The following is a 13,375-nucleotide window of genomic DNA, read 5'->3' as shown; positions in this document are numbered from 1 at the left end:
AGAAAGAAAGAGAAAGAAAGAAAGAAAGAAAGAAAGAAAGAAAGAAAGAAAGAAAGAAAGAAAGAAAGAAAGAAAGAAAGAAAGAAAGAAAGAAAGAAAGAAAGAAAGAAAGAAAGAGAAAGAAAGAACAGGGCAGCACCTTTCAGGAGAAAGAAAAGCAGTGGTGTCAGGGAGCTCAGCCACCCTGGGGAGTCACATCGGGGTACTGAAGAGGCAAAGTTAACTGTGCTCACAGAGTCAAGCAGTTGGCGGTGCCCAGGGAGGGCCACGTCCTTCCACATTGGCTTTTCTCTCTAGCTGGACAAAACTGTGGGGGTTTCTCTTGTACCTCAGTGATGGGGCATGAGACCATGGGGGAGGACTTGAGCACTGGGGTGGGGCAATAGCCTCATCAGTGCTGCCAGAGGCTTGGATATACCCCATATTGGAGTGGGCAGGTCAGGGAAGCTGACAGGTGACAGGCCAGGATGGAAAGACGCTTCTGGCTGGACCCAGCTGCCTGGCCCAGGGAGCTCACCATGGGCCTCCTTGGTTGTCTGTTGGTCAGGTAAGATTCTGGGTGTTGTGGGCTATCCTATGACTCTGCTTCCCCTCAATACCCTCCTCACCCCTGCGTCTAGATCAGCAGGAGCCACAGTGCTCTCACCTTGATGGCAGGGTCCAAGGAGCATCTAGGCCGAGGCTGCTGATAGCTGGGACCAGCCTGGTTTCCTCCTCTGAGCTGATGGCCAGGAATGCTCTGTACTGTGATAGTTACATGGCCTCATGTCAGAGAGGCCCTGGCTGGCTCCAAGGTGAACACAAAATTTGCAGCTTAAGAAGACAGGTCCAGGAGCTGGAGTAGTAGTACAGTGGCAGTGGTAGGGCATTTGCCTTCATGTGGCTGACATAGGATGGACATAAGTTGGATCTCCGGCATCCCATATGGTCCCCCAAGCCAGGGGTGATTTCTGAGTGCAGAGCCAGGAGTAAACCCTGAGCGCTGCTGGGTGTAGCCCCAAAAAATGGAAAAAAAGAAAAGAAAGGACAAGGCCAGTGCACTGGTCATGTGAGCTAAGAATGGTGTAGGCTGACATTGCTGCAGCAGATCCTGGGATCCAGCCTCATAAAAGTGAGCTGGCATTGTGGGCTAAGGGAAGTGCAATCACACAAGTGCCTTGTTTCAGGCTACATCTCATCCTCATGTCTACACAGGGCATGGGGGTGGATGATTATGGCCACCTCTATGAGTGGGGGAAGGACACTGGGCTTTAGTGGTTAGAGCAGAAGCCTGACACACCCTGATACTGGCTGCTAGATGCTGGGCTCCTAACTCAGATCTTAGCATTGACTCAAGACTCCCCAGGTCCTTGCAGATTGTCTCTGTGCCTGGCTGTAGTTCATGGACAGCAAGAACAAGGCTCAGTAGATACTAAGCCAAATGAAATAAGGCTAGGAGAGCTGAAGCTGGGCCTGAAGGCTCATGAGCAGCTGGGCCCCCCTCTCAGCCCTGTTCACCAGCACCCAGCAAGCTATAGCTCTACAGTCACCTCCTGCCCACTCTTCACCTGGCCTCCTGGTTTCTGCTGTTTCCTATTCCCAAGGTCCTCTATACCTCCCTAGCTGGCTCTGTCCAAGTCTAAAAAATCCTGAAGTCATCTGGAAACAACCAAAATGGGGCCCTTCTCAAAGTTTGCCAACTGAGCTTATTTTCATTAGTATTTATTGGCTTGAGGACCACACCCTGCTATACTTAAGAATCATTCCAGGTTCTTTGTTCAGGGATCACATATGGTGGGCTTAAGGCATCATGTAATCAAGGGGACTGCTGCACTACATGAAAGCGGTGTCTTTCCAAACTATCTTTCTGGCCCCTGCCCATCCCATCATGTCTTCTCCCTGAAGAGCATCTGAGCCTGGTGAGAACCCGCACACAAGTCCACTCAGGGAGGCCTAGAACCACAGGCAGGGAGGAGGGATCCAAGAAGGAGAACCCTCGTAGCTTGTGCAAAAGGGCACAACAGGTTGGCTGATGCCAAAGTCAGGCCCCCTCCATCTCCAAAGAAGCCACCTAAGAAAAGCACACCAAACGTCTGTCCCAGATGCTGTATTCTCATGGCCAGACTGAGCCTGAGCCCCACAACAGCCCTGTGAGGTAGGTAGGTTGTGTCATGGTTAGACCCATTTCACAGATGAAGAGGCTGCGACGGCTCAGCACAGGCCTGCTAGGGTCCCAGAGTGCAGAGAGGCTTCATTTCCACTGCACCCTCACCAAATTCAAGTCACTGAATTGAAGAAACGCCAAAGCCTGAGGAAGAGGAGGTGAGGGCTGATGACGACCTTGACTTGCTTCACTGCAGCTGCCACTTCTGCTGTCGGGTCTTTGTAGGGTTCTCCAAAAAGGGCTTTCCTGGGGGGCTGGAACCCCTGCAGGGGATGGAGTCCAACATATAAGTTCCCCACACCCAGGGTGGAAATAGGAAGCCCTTCTTGACTTTTATCCTGGGGACTCCAAGTTAGTGTCCCAAGCTTTGTCTGAGGGACTCTGCCAAGCAGGAAGACTAGGATGCCCGAGGCTGTACCCACTCCAGAAATGAATCATTACATGCAGTTAGGGGGACTGCACCGTTTATCTCCCTGAGAAGTGGTGTTTGCCCTGGGTTTGACCCCAGGGATATCTATGGGCAGGGTAGGACCAAAAAATGCCTCTCCCTTGAGAGAAATGTCCAGAAGGTGCATACTTGATTGTGGGACAATGCATACTTCAGACCCCGGCAATTACTCAGTGCTCACTGTGCCTACCTGTAGCACAAGTCTCTGCCAGAAGAGAAGGCGACATTAAAAGGTGCCCAGAGGTGAGGCCTAGGGAGCGAGAAAGGCAGGAAGTACAGTGGGACCCCTAGTCAAGGCTGACACTGACTCAGCAGGTAACTGACAGCCTAATTTTGTTTTTGAGAACAGACTCCATAGCAAATGCTGCGCTCTGAGAGATTTTAGGAGAATCTGACCTCTTCCCAACAGTTTAAAAAAAAAAAAAAAAAGATACTCAACTGGGGTTTCTGAGCCTAACTAAGATAGGAGATAAGCAGATAGCTAGATTCCATGTAAAGATCTAGATTCTATGTAAGAAAGACTTTCTTGGAACCAGTGATAGTACAGCAGGTAAGGTGTTTGCCTTCATCCCTGGAAGCCCATATGGTCCATTAAGCACTGCCAGGAGTAATTCCTTAGTTCAAAGCCAGGAGTAATCCCTGGGCATCACCAGGTATGGCCCCAAACCAAACAATTTTCTTTCCTGTATGTGCCAGAGGGAGTGTGGTGACAGTGAAGGCTTAGGTGCCACACTTGATAGTACTCAGGCCTTACTCCCAGTTTAAGGTTTAGTCCTGTTGGGTCTCAAGAAACCATATGAGGTGTGGATAATTAAATCCAGTTGGGTTGTGTGCTAGGCAAGCACACTATCTTGTATGGTCTATCCAGTCCAGAAAGAACTTTCTAGCAGCCAGTTTAGACCAACCAAGGTAGAACTGCCTGAAGGACAACATATTTCCTATTGCCAGAGGTAAGCAAAGTGGGAGGGAGGACTGGGCTAGATGCTTAAATGTGCAGGAGTGTGCTAAGGGTGGCAGAAGGCTATGTGATAGTTGTATTTCTTTTTCAACCCTGAGAGTTCCAAATCTTTTTTTTTCCCCCTCCCCCAAGAGAGTTCCAAATCTTTTTTTTTTTCCCCCTCCCCCAAGAGAGTTCCAAATCTTATTTGTCTAAAATGACCTGGTTCAGCAACTGCTAAATTTCTAGGCACAGAATGACATGTATCAGAACACCAGGGATTTTTGCTAAGCTACGACTCAACAGCCAAGTCTTTTCAGGGAGGGGAATCACTTCTGAAGCCAGAAAGCCCCCTCAAATGCCTAGACGAAGAGGTAATTTCCCACCTCTGAGCCCTGTGTGGAGACTCCACTCCTCCAGGCCTGGGCAATGCTCCAAGCTCTCCCACAGCCCAAATCAAGCTGTGCTTCAAAGCCAGAACCAGGGCAGAGCCTGAAGCAATGAAGGGGCCTGATAGGGCTCTCTGGAACAGGAGGAATGTCCAGTGAGGGCTTACAGAGATGAGTGAGCACAGAGGTACAGACAGAGACAGGGCCCAGGGTACCATGGCGGAATCACTGATTCTCTGTCTGTAGAAAGTCCTCTGTGACCATCTCTGACACCATAGTAGACTCTTTACTAGCTGCAACTGCCTATCTCCAGCTCCAGGGAGTAAGAGCAAAGGAGATGCCAGCCAAAGGACAATCCCAACCTTAAGGAGGCTCAATATGAGGGGAACCAAGTCTTGTTCCATGACTACCGTTGAGCAGCAGTATGCCCTGTCTGGCCTGTCAGCAAGACCCTCTGCAGCATATCAGGGACACGGAGCCCCTTACCAGGCCCGGCGCCCTTCTACCTGTACCGTATCAAGCGGATGATCTTATTATTCATGAAGTCCAGAGCATGGGGGTAGGAAGAATCGATGCAGAAGCCATCGCTCAGCGCGATCTTCAGCACCTCCTCCATGAACACCTGGAAGCTGTTGATCTGCTTGTTGGCTGGCACCACCCAGAGCCTCTTGAGGTTCTGCTTGGTGTACTCCTCCTCGGGGAGCCCCTCCACATTGGCCACCCAGTCCAGAGTTAGGTGGTTGGGGTCATGCAAGTGGCTGGCGATGGAGGAGAGGTTGCCATTGCAGCAGTAGAAGAGCTTGGAGCCAAGGAGCTTGAGGAAGAGGCAGGAGGTGCTGAAGATGTTGGCATTGAAGACCTCCATGCTGGAAGAGGAGAGGCTGTAGATCTGGGGTGCCTCTCGCACTGTGAAGTGGACCGTCTGCACACGCTGGTTGAGCATGATGTTGAGCATGGCGTTCTTCTCGGCCTTGGACAATTCCACCTCCTTCTCCTGCAGAGCTGCGATCAGGGGCTGCACCTGGTAGAAGTCAGCCTCCCGGCGCAGCAGGCCCATCTCCTGGAAGTCCTCGGGCAGGTCCAGGTGGGAGGTGCGCAGGAAGTTGAGGATGTGGCGGAACACTTTGCCATCCCGGTCGATGAAGCAATTGCCTTGGCTGTCCCTCTTGGTGGGCATCTTCCCACTGAACATGGCGCCCAACATTGAGTCAGGGAAGCTGGTGAGGGTCGCCAGAGAGGTGGTGTAGAGCTTCCCCCCCACATTCAATGTGATGGGGTCAGACATGGCAGGGGGCTGGCAGGCCTGCAAGTATTCCTAGAGAGGGGGAAGGTGAGAAACACCCATTACTAAGTCACATCTGCTGTCTCAGTCTGTTGGTGATGAGCCACAGTGACTTTAAAGGGTTCCAGAAGCTGGGAAGTCTTAAGAACAAGGTGTGAGCAGGTTAATGACTGGCAGGGGACCTCATCCTGCTTCACAGATTGCTACTTCTCAGTGTATCCTCACGTGGTGAAAGGACCAAGGAGCTCTCTGGGATCTCTTTCATGAGGATCCCTTGTGCAGGCTGTCCATGTCACCTCATCACACTCTGTCTCCCAATAGCACAGTGCCATTAGTAGGTTACAGTCAAGGAATGGGGCCAGGGGACATGATCATTCAAAGCACTAAAGACATCACCATCCTCCAGTCCTTACTGAAGTTCAAAGCTATGGTCCTCGAGATGCCAATCAACGAGATGCAAGGAAGAAATTCTGAGAGCTGAGTACTAAAGTCTTGTGTAGAGTCTCTAGGGAAAGAAAAGGGTCAGGGACAGACAGTGACAGGTCTCAGTGACAGAGTACTTTGGAAGCATGAGTTCGAACTCAGTGCCTCCCTATACGCTAAATGCTTGGGGCCTCAATAAAGCCCCATGTCCAGTGATGTAAGCCCATCACTGTAAGAGTATGTTCATGTGGAGGAGAGCACAACTGTGTGAGAGAGCAACAACACTATGTGCATTTGAGAGCACAACTCTGTGAGAGCACAGCCGTGTGTCTGTGGGAGTACAACATGTGCATAAGAGTACAACTGAGAGCCCAACTATGGGAGTGTGTGAGAACACAACTGTTTGTGTAAGGGTACCACAACTGTGCATGTGAGAGCACAAGGATGTCTGAGATCACAACTTCGTGTGAGAGCATAACTATGTGTGTCAGAGCACAACTGAGTATGTGTGTGAGAACATGGCTACCAAAGTGTACGTACAGCCTTGTTGAGCATCCAAACCGTGTGTTGTGTGAGCGCTGTGACCAGAGCATACATGAGCACAGCTTGCCCAGCAAGCTTCTGAGTAAAGGAAGTGGGACTGTGGTCAGGTGACAGTTGCACAGAGAAGGGAGGGAAGGAGAAGGAAAGATCATGCAAAGGGATGGGGTGAGGTTGTCCACTTCCCAGAGGCTGCTTTAATCTGGTGCAGCAGCACCCTGTTTTTCTGTTTTTTTTTTTTTTTTTTTTTTTTTTTTTTTTTTTTTTTACCACTAGGCTGTTCCTAGTGGTACTTGGAGGATTGTGTGGTGGTGGGGTTTGAACCAGTGTTGTAACCACAGCCACGGGCCATGCAAGTGCTTTAAGTCCTGTACTACCTCTCTGGCCACCAACTCCTTTTTGTTTGTTTTTGGGCACACCTATTGATGCTCAGGGGTTACTCCTGGCTATGTGATCAGAAATAACTCCTGGCTTGGGACCATATGGGATGCTGGGGGATCAAACTGTGGTCCATCCTAGGCTAGCGCTTGCAAGACCCCTTACCTCTAGCGCCACCGCTCCAGCCCCACCAACTCCTTTTTGAAGGCAATAACAGGTGAAAGATTTTTTTCCCCTCTCACTTGCCCCTACTCCCAAAGATACTGAGCGATTGTCTTCTTGGACCTTGCCCATGAGATGCAGGGCTCTTAACCTTCCTCTATGCTGAGATGAGGCCTCTTGGAAGTGGTACAAGGCAGGTCTGGGCCAGAGACAGCAGAGGGGTTAAGGCGCTTGTCCTGCATATGGCCGACCCCGGTCCCATCATCCCTGGTACTGCATAGGATTCTCAGATCCCCTTCAGAAGTGAGCTCAGTACCAGGAGTTAAGTCCTGAGCAACACTGGATGTGGTTCACAAAAAAAAGAAAAAAGAAAAGAAAAAGAAGTGCATTTTAAAATGTCCCCAACCCACACTGAGTTTTGAACCAGGGCTGTGACTGACAGGTTAAGGAACTATGGCTCCCAACAGCTGCCTTGCAAATGTGTGGCTTCAAGTTCAATTCCCCAGTCTCTCACAGCCATCCAGGGTGATGCTGCCAGTCCTGCTTTCTACTATACCTACTGCCATAATTTCTAGCTGTATCACAGCCTACAGCGTGTGAGCATCACGAAAGGAAGGGAAACCCATGGCCTAGGTCTCCTATCAGCTTGCTGAAAGATGATGGCAAGGGAACTTTTTCCTGCTCCTCCCTAGGGTCTCTGCCTCTCCAGCAGGACAGAGACTTTCTCTGTTAGGCCCTGACCACAGGGAGATCACTTGGATTTTCATAAACTGCTTTGACGGGTAGAGAGAGGAGGAACATGTGGGCTCTGGCCCACCTGTAAATTAGACATGGCTGTGGCTGAATGCGGCTGCACCAGGGTGGGCAGTCAGTGCTATGTGAGCTGTCCTGTCCTTCTCGTTATGAGGACAGAAAAGCCACTATCATCTATACTAAAAGACCCTAGGCAGGCCTTTCCCATATGCACACCATGGCTTCTGTTATCCCAGCAGCAGTTCAGAGAATCTGTCCCTCAGCCCTGGCCGGGCAGCAAGACCCTCTGAAAGGCCAGAGTCTAATTCCCTTCCCCAGCAGGGCCCCACCACTGTCTCTTCCTCTGCTGTCTACTGGTTGGCAGAGTAGGGAACACAGAGGATCCTTCCCATGCTTAGCCATATTTATTTTCCTTATTCTCATCCTCCTGATAGGGTTTCTCACCCGCTCCAGAATTCCAAAAAAGAAAACCTGACGGAAGTGGTGCTGAGAGGTGGGAAAGTGTTTTGTATGAAATCTGTATGAAACCCTATGAGCAATTGTGCTACAATAGTACTACAGTGCAAAAATGTATATATTAAAAAAGTGCCTCTTATAGAAGCAGAGTTTTGGGAGATAAATGGGAGTAGGGAGGCACAGGTGGAGGGAAGTGGAAACTGGTGACAGGACTAGAGTTAAAACATTGTATCCTGAAACCCATCATAAATAACTTTGTACTTTCAGTAACATTAAAAAAGGGGGGGGCAAAGAGATAGCATGGAGGTAGGGCATTTGCCTTCTATGCAGGACGGTGGTTCGAATCCCAGCATCCCATACGGTTCCCCGAGCCTGCCAGGAGCGATTTCTGAGCACAGAGCCAGGAGTAACTCCTGGGTGCTGTCTGGTGTGAGTTCCCCCCCCCCCAAATAACCAAACAAAAAAGAGAAAACTTGGAATCAATCTATCCTTCCCTTTTACCCTCTTTTGCTCCCCTCCCCTTTTCTCCCTTCCCTCCCTCCTTGCTCAACTAGACCAAACTACTCAATCAATGCTGGCCTCCTGCAATGCTGACACCCACCCAGCAGTGCTGTCTAAGACTGAATTTAGGGTAGGGCCTTGCCCAGGCAAAGCTGAGCTATTTCTCTGGCTACTAAACTTCCGCTCTTTCCAGGCCATCCATCACAGACTAAGACTTTTCTTCCAGCAGGCCAGCGAGAGGGCGAAAAGCCAGGTCTATGGGAGGGGGAAGATACCCAATCGGCTTGAGGTAAGTCATCCCCTTCCTCACCAGTAAACTGATACAGCAGGTGTTCCAGGAAGGCCCATTGGTTATAACCTCAAGGAGAAAAAAAAACCTGGACGATGTTTAAAAACAAAATCATGTGACTGGGCCCGGATAAAGGAAGAAAGAGTTCAGTGAGCCTAGCCTGCCTTGCAAGCAGATGGTCACGAGTTCAAGCCTTAGCATTCCACACCCTAAGAGGCACAAGCCCTACACGGAGAGAGCGCCCCCTGGGGTGGTATGCACATGGGGGAACACACATGATGCAAGCAAGAACACTGCCCAGATGATGGATGGAAGGGGTGGGGTAATAAATGAAAACGCCCTTGCCCCCAGCAAAGTTCCCAGACTGGGTGGGGCTCTGAGCTCCTGCAGTTTGTGCCTTTCACCGAAAGTTCCCAGACTGGGTGGGGCTCTGAGCTCCTGCAGTTTGTGCCTTTCACCTTTCACCTTTCACCGACGCCCGTTCAGGCACCCTTCAATGGCTCCTGGTGCACTTGGGCACCTCCTCATACACCTTTATTTATTTATTTATTTTGGTTTTGGGCCACACCCGGGGACGCTCAGGGATCCTCCTGGCCATGCAGCACTCAGAAATCGCTCCTGGCAGGCTTGGGGGACCCTATGGGACGCCGGGGAATCGAACTGCGGTCCGTCCTAGCCTAGGCCAGACGCCTTATCCCTAGCGCCACCGCTCCGGCCCCTCCTTATGCACCTGGCGCAGGACTGCCAAACTTGGGAAGGGCCCGACGCCCTCCCTGCACCTGCGGCCACGCCCCCACAAAGCCACGCCCCCAACTAAGGCCACGCCCACAGCCCGGACTCCCGGCCGTCCAGGCTGATCCCGTCCCGGTCCTCCTCCCCCCCGCAGCCCCTCCCCGATCCGGCCCGCGCCCCCGCCCCCACACACGCTTCCATCCCCTTCGCAGGGGAGACAGGCTGGGGAGCTCTGGGGTTGGACCATGAAGTGCCCGGTGGGGACCTGCGTGCCCTCACCAGCTGTCCCCGCGCCCCGTTGCTCCTCCAGCCGCTTCGCACCCACCTCCAGCACTCACTCTCTCTCTCTCTCTGCAGAATCCCCTCAGCGAGCAGCCAGCAGCGCAGCCAGGCGAAGGGGGCGGAGGGCGGAGGAGGAGGGCGGGAACTCCAGCCGGAGGGCCCGCGCGATGCGCTCTGGGATTTGTATTTTTTCTCTTGCCTTTTCTTCGGCTCACAGCGCCTATTTAGAACTACATTTCCCAGAAGGCACTTTGCGGAGCAGCCCCGCCAAACCCCGCCCCCATTGCCCAGCGCTCCGGCTAGTTGCCCTTAAAGGGGCCGGCGCTGGGATTAGCGGTTCGCACCAGGGTGGCCCTGGCTCCGACTCCGCCCTGTCTCCCAGCACAGCGTCCCACCCCGCTCCTTGGTTCCCCCGTTTCATCCCGCAGCCCGGCGGAGGTGGCGCCGGCCAGAGGCAGAACGGCGTGGGCAGATGTGTTGTGTGTGCGCCACGGAGGAGGAGGAGGAGGGTGCTAGACTTTTTGGTGGAAGCAGCATCCCTGACATCTGGGACCCGGTGGAGGGCGTCCCCTGCAACTGGGGTACGCAGAAGATCCGCTTTCTGCAACCTTGCGTGGCTCAGCGGGGGTCTGGCCGAGCTGATCATAGCCCCAGCACTGTTCAGAAATAGGGGCCTCTGGGGTCCCGTAAGTAAGACAAGACTGATGGGGAAGTGGGGGGGGGGGGCTGTGCTAGGCCAGGGGAGCAAAGTGTTTGGACCTGAGGCCCAGCACCAGGATTTAAGTTCGGGAGGTTGGAAGTCTGGGTGCACCTGGGGATTCGCTTGTGACCTTGGATTGGGTGGCTGATCTTCTCTGGGCCTTGCTGTGTGACCTTGGTTCAGTAGCTGACCCTCTCTGGTTCCCAGCTTTCTCCATCAGTTGTGTACGGAGGCGGACCCGCCCCACCCCACTGGGGTTAGCAGACTGCATTAGGCTCCTGAAGGCCCTCTGCTCCAGACTGGGTTGGTAGCCGCTGCACCAGAGGGAGAGATGGAACCTAGCTGGGGCACAGACAGGGTTGGAGTCGGTGGTCTGGTGGCTCCACCGCTTGCAACTGGCTTTTTGCTGTTGCTGGAGCATCCTTCAATGAACACCCCACTAGGAGAGCAAAGCAAACTGGAGACCCTGTCATACCAGCCTGGGGCCTGCCTTTGTGGAATACCTGGAAGTGGAAGTAAGGAGTCTAGGAGGGGGTCCTGGAAAGGGACGAGCTCTTCCCCTCATCCCTGCCCTCATTCAGTGGGGGAGCACTTTCCTTTTCACTCCTTTATCATCAAGGAGGCAGTTTGGGGGCACAGACAAGGGCAGCCCAGCAGTAGGCAGACTGGCTGGAAGGAAATAGAAATCCAGGCGCTGCTATCTCCTGGTGGACTCTGGTGTCAGGGTGGGTATGTGCAGGTGTGGGCTACAGAGGATGAAAAGGCCTTGGAGGGGGGTCTGGAGGCAAGCACTGCCCTCCTCTGATTCCTTGCGGCTTTGGACATGAGTGTCAGCTGGGAACATGTTGCTCTGTGTAGCATTGCTTGTTTGAATCATTTTGAGATTGGCCTCCTTGCTCCTCTCCCACCACTCTGAGATCTTCTTTTCCTGACGTTAGAGACCCTCAAAGGTCACAGGCATGCAGGACCTAGCTGGGTAGAGGGGAGCTTGTGGCTGGGCCAAGGGTCAGTGCAGTCTGATCACCACCACCTTCGATCACTTGGCTCTTGTGCAGCTCGCCCATTGCTGTGCTGAGCTTGGGCCTCAGTCATGGCCCTGTTACCTCCTTCTTGTCCAGGCAGCTGCGGCTTGCTGAGGGAGGTAGACAGGGTCCTGAGGAAGTTGAGTCTCATGCCATGGATATCTGAAGACTGGGATCATATTTCTAGTGGAGGAGACATGTAGTTGGGTGTTGAAAGAGGTGCCTAGTTTACCCTTTACCTGAGAGAGGCCATCATACCAAGGGTCACTGTCCTCTAGGCCCAGTTCCTCTAGGTTCACTGCTGGTCCCAGACATATCTTCTGCCTCCTCATATTAGCCCAAGATGCTGGCTCAGGGGTCTGGGCTAATTCTGGAGAATCTGGGGCACTATGAGCAGTTGAGGTTTGTTGTGTGTGAGGGGGTGAGAGACCAGGAGGGAGGAGGAGTCTGAAGATATGTAGGACATTGGTCTCTGCTCAGTATGTTGATTTGGGGGATCAGAGAGGAGCCAAGAGGATTGAAGGCCTATCTCAGTGGAGAGTATCTGAGAGAGCAGTAAAGGGACTAGTAAAGGGGGTTGGTAAGAATATTAAATTTTTTTTGATATTTCTGTGTATCCTAACGTTGGCTGGGTATGGCAGTCTTGCAGCTGCCCAACTGGAAAGACTCCAGTTGAGGGTCTGACTCCAGTCAGGAATGGCTAGGGAGAAGGTGCTTGTTGGGAGTCCATTTGGGGTACAGTGGCTTATGGCATCGAAGAGCTCTGAGATCCTCTGCTGAGGAGACCCTGTGCTTTCTGCAGCCTGGGCTCTTTGGTTTGGTGAGATTGATTTTTGTGGTTTGGCAGCCACACTTAGTAATTCTCAGGGTTCACTCCTAACTTTGTACTCAGGAATCACTCTGGGCAGTGTTTGAGGGCCCTATGTATTCCCTAAGAAGAGAGCATATCCTTTCCCATGGAACCACATTCTTAGTTCCCTCTCTTTATCTTCATGTAGGGTTTTCTTTCTTTGGTTTTTGGAGCCACAGCTGGCAGTGTCAGGGGCTGCTCCCTGGTTGGCCTTGGGGATGGCAAGTTGCTCCCAGCAGTGCTTGGGGGACCACATGTTGCTAGAATGGAGCCTGGGTCACTTGCATGCAGAGCCTGCACTCCAGCCCTCACTCCAATGCATCTCAGAGTGGGATATGTGATGGAGAGCATGCTCCTTGGCTCAATTCACTCTAATACTTTCTCCTCCTCTAGAGCCTAGAGGGGTATCCCCCTCCCCAGTAGAACAATGCGAATTCAGTATTCTCCATTAATCTCTCCCAAGGTCCAGTCTCTCTCTGTTGCTTTCCTGTGCAGTGCCTTGTCCTGCTCTTTCATCCTGAACCAGGAATTCAAGCCCCTCAGTCCCTTTTGCACCAATGTCTCCAAGATAATTTGGGTTTGTCAAGGACCATGGTAATGATAGCTTTGATGGGATGGGGTAGCAGCAGGGTAAGCTTGGTGTTGATTTCTTCCCCTCCCATGAGGTCAGAGCCTTCTTGGTCTAGCTACCTGGAGCCAAACACAGTGACAAAACTGCTACCAGCTCATCCTTCATTGACACAAGTTTTGGCCTGGCACCTGCATCCCCATCTTACAGAAGGGCATGTGGTGGTATTTGCTCAAGATCACACTGGAATGAGGCCCTCCCTGTTTATACCTTGCTGAACTCTCCACATCCATAGTCTTTTGCAGCTCCAGTTCTCAGTAGCCTGTCCCACCCTCTTTCCCCTCATAGCCATTGATCATGGCTTATCCTTTGTTGCCTAGTAATGCATTGTGGTTGCAAAGCTGATTACAGGGCCACCAGAGGCTGGCAACAGCAACTGCTTTGTCCCAGGCACTACCTAGGGAAGAGGACAAGGGCTGAAAAGAAACCAGTATCTAAGATTCATGATGGGCTGTTAGAT

General features: G+C 52.2%; 1 protein-coding gene across 1 annotated transcript; it reads right to left on the bottom strand.

Annotated features, from left to right (window-relative positions):
- Positions 1-4,228: 4,228 nt before the first annotated feature.
- Positions 4,229-5,228, bottom strand: KCTD21 (potassium channel tetramerization domain containing 21). The gene has a single exon (XM_049780428.1). It carries the CDS (start codon positions 5,200-5,202, stop codon positions 4,420-4,422), a length of 783 nt encoding a protein of 260 aa, XP_049636385.1. The 5' UTR covers positions 5,203-5,228; the 3' UTR covers positions 4,229-4,419.
- Positions 5,229-13,375: the final 8,147 nt, after the last annotated feature.

The sequence above is a fragment of the Suncus etruscus genome, chromosome 9, assembly GCF_024139225.1.
Source record: "Suncus etruscus isolate mSunEtr1 chromosome 9, mSunEtr1.pri.cur, whole genome shotgun sequence".
Taxonomy (NCBI): domain Eukaryota; kingdom Metazoa; phylum Chordata; class Mammalia; order Eulipotyphla; family Soricidae; genus Suncus; species Suncus etruscus.
This window is presented reverse-complemented; position numbering and strand designations above follow the sequence as displayed.

Coding starts and splice junctions, on each gene's coding strand:
- KCTD21 (XM_049780428.1), bottom strand. CDS start 5,202: ATGTCTGACCCCATCACATTGAATGTGGGGGGGAAGCTCTACACCACC.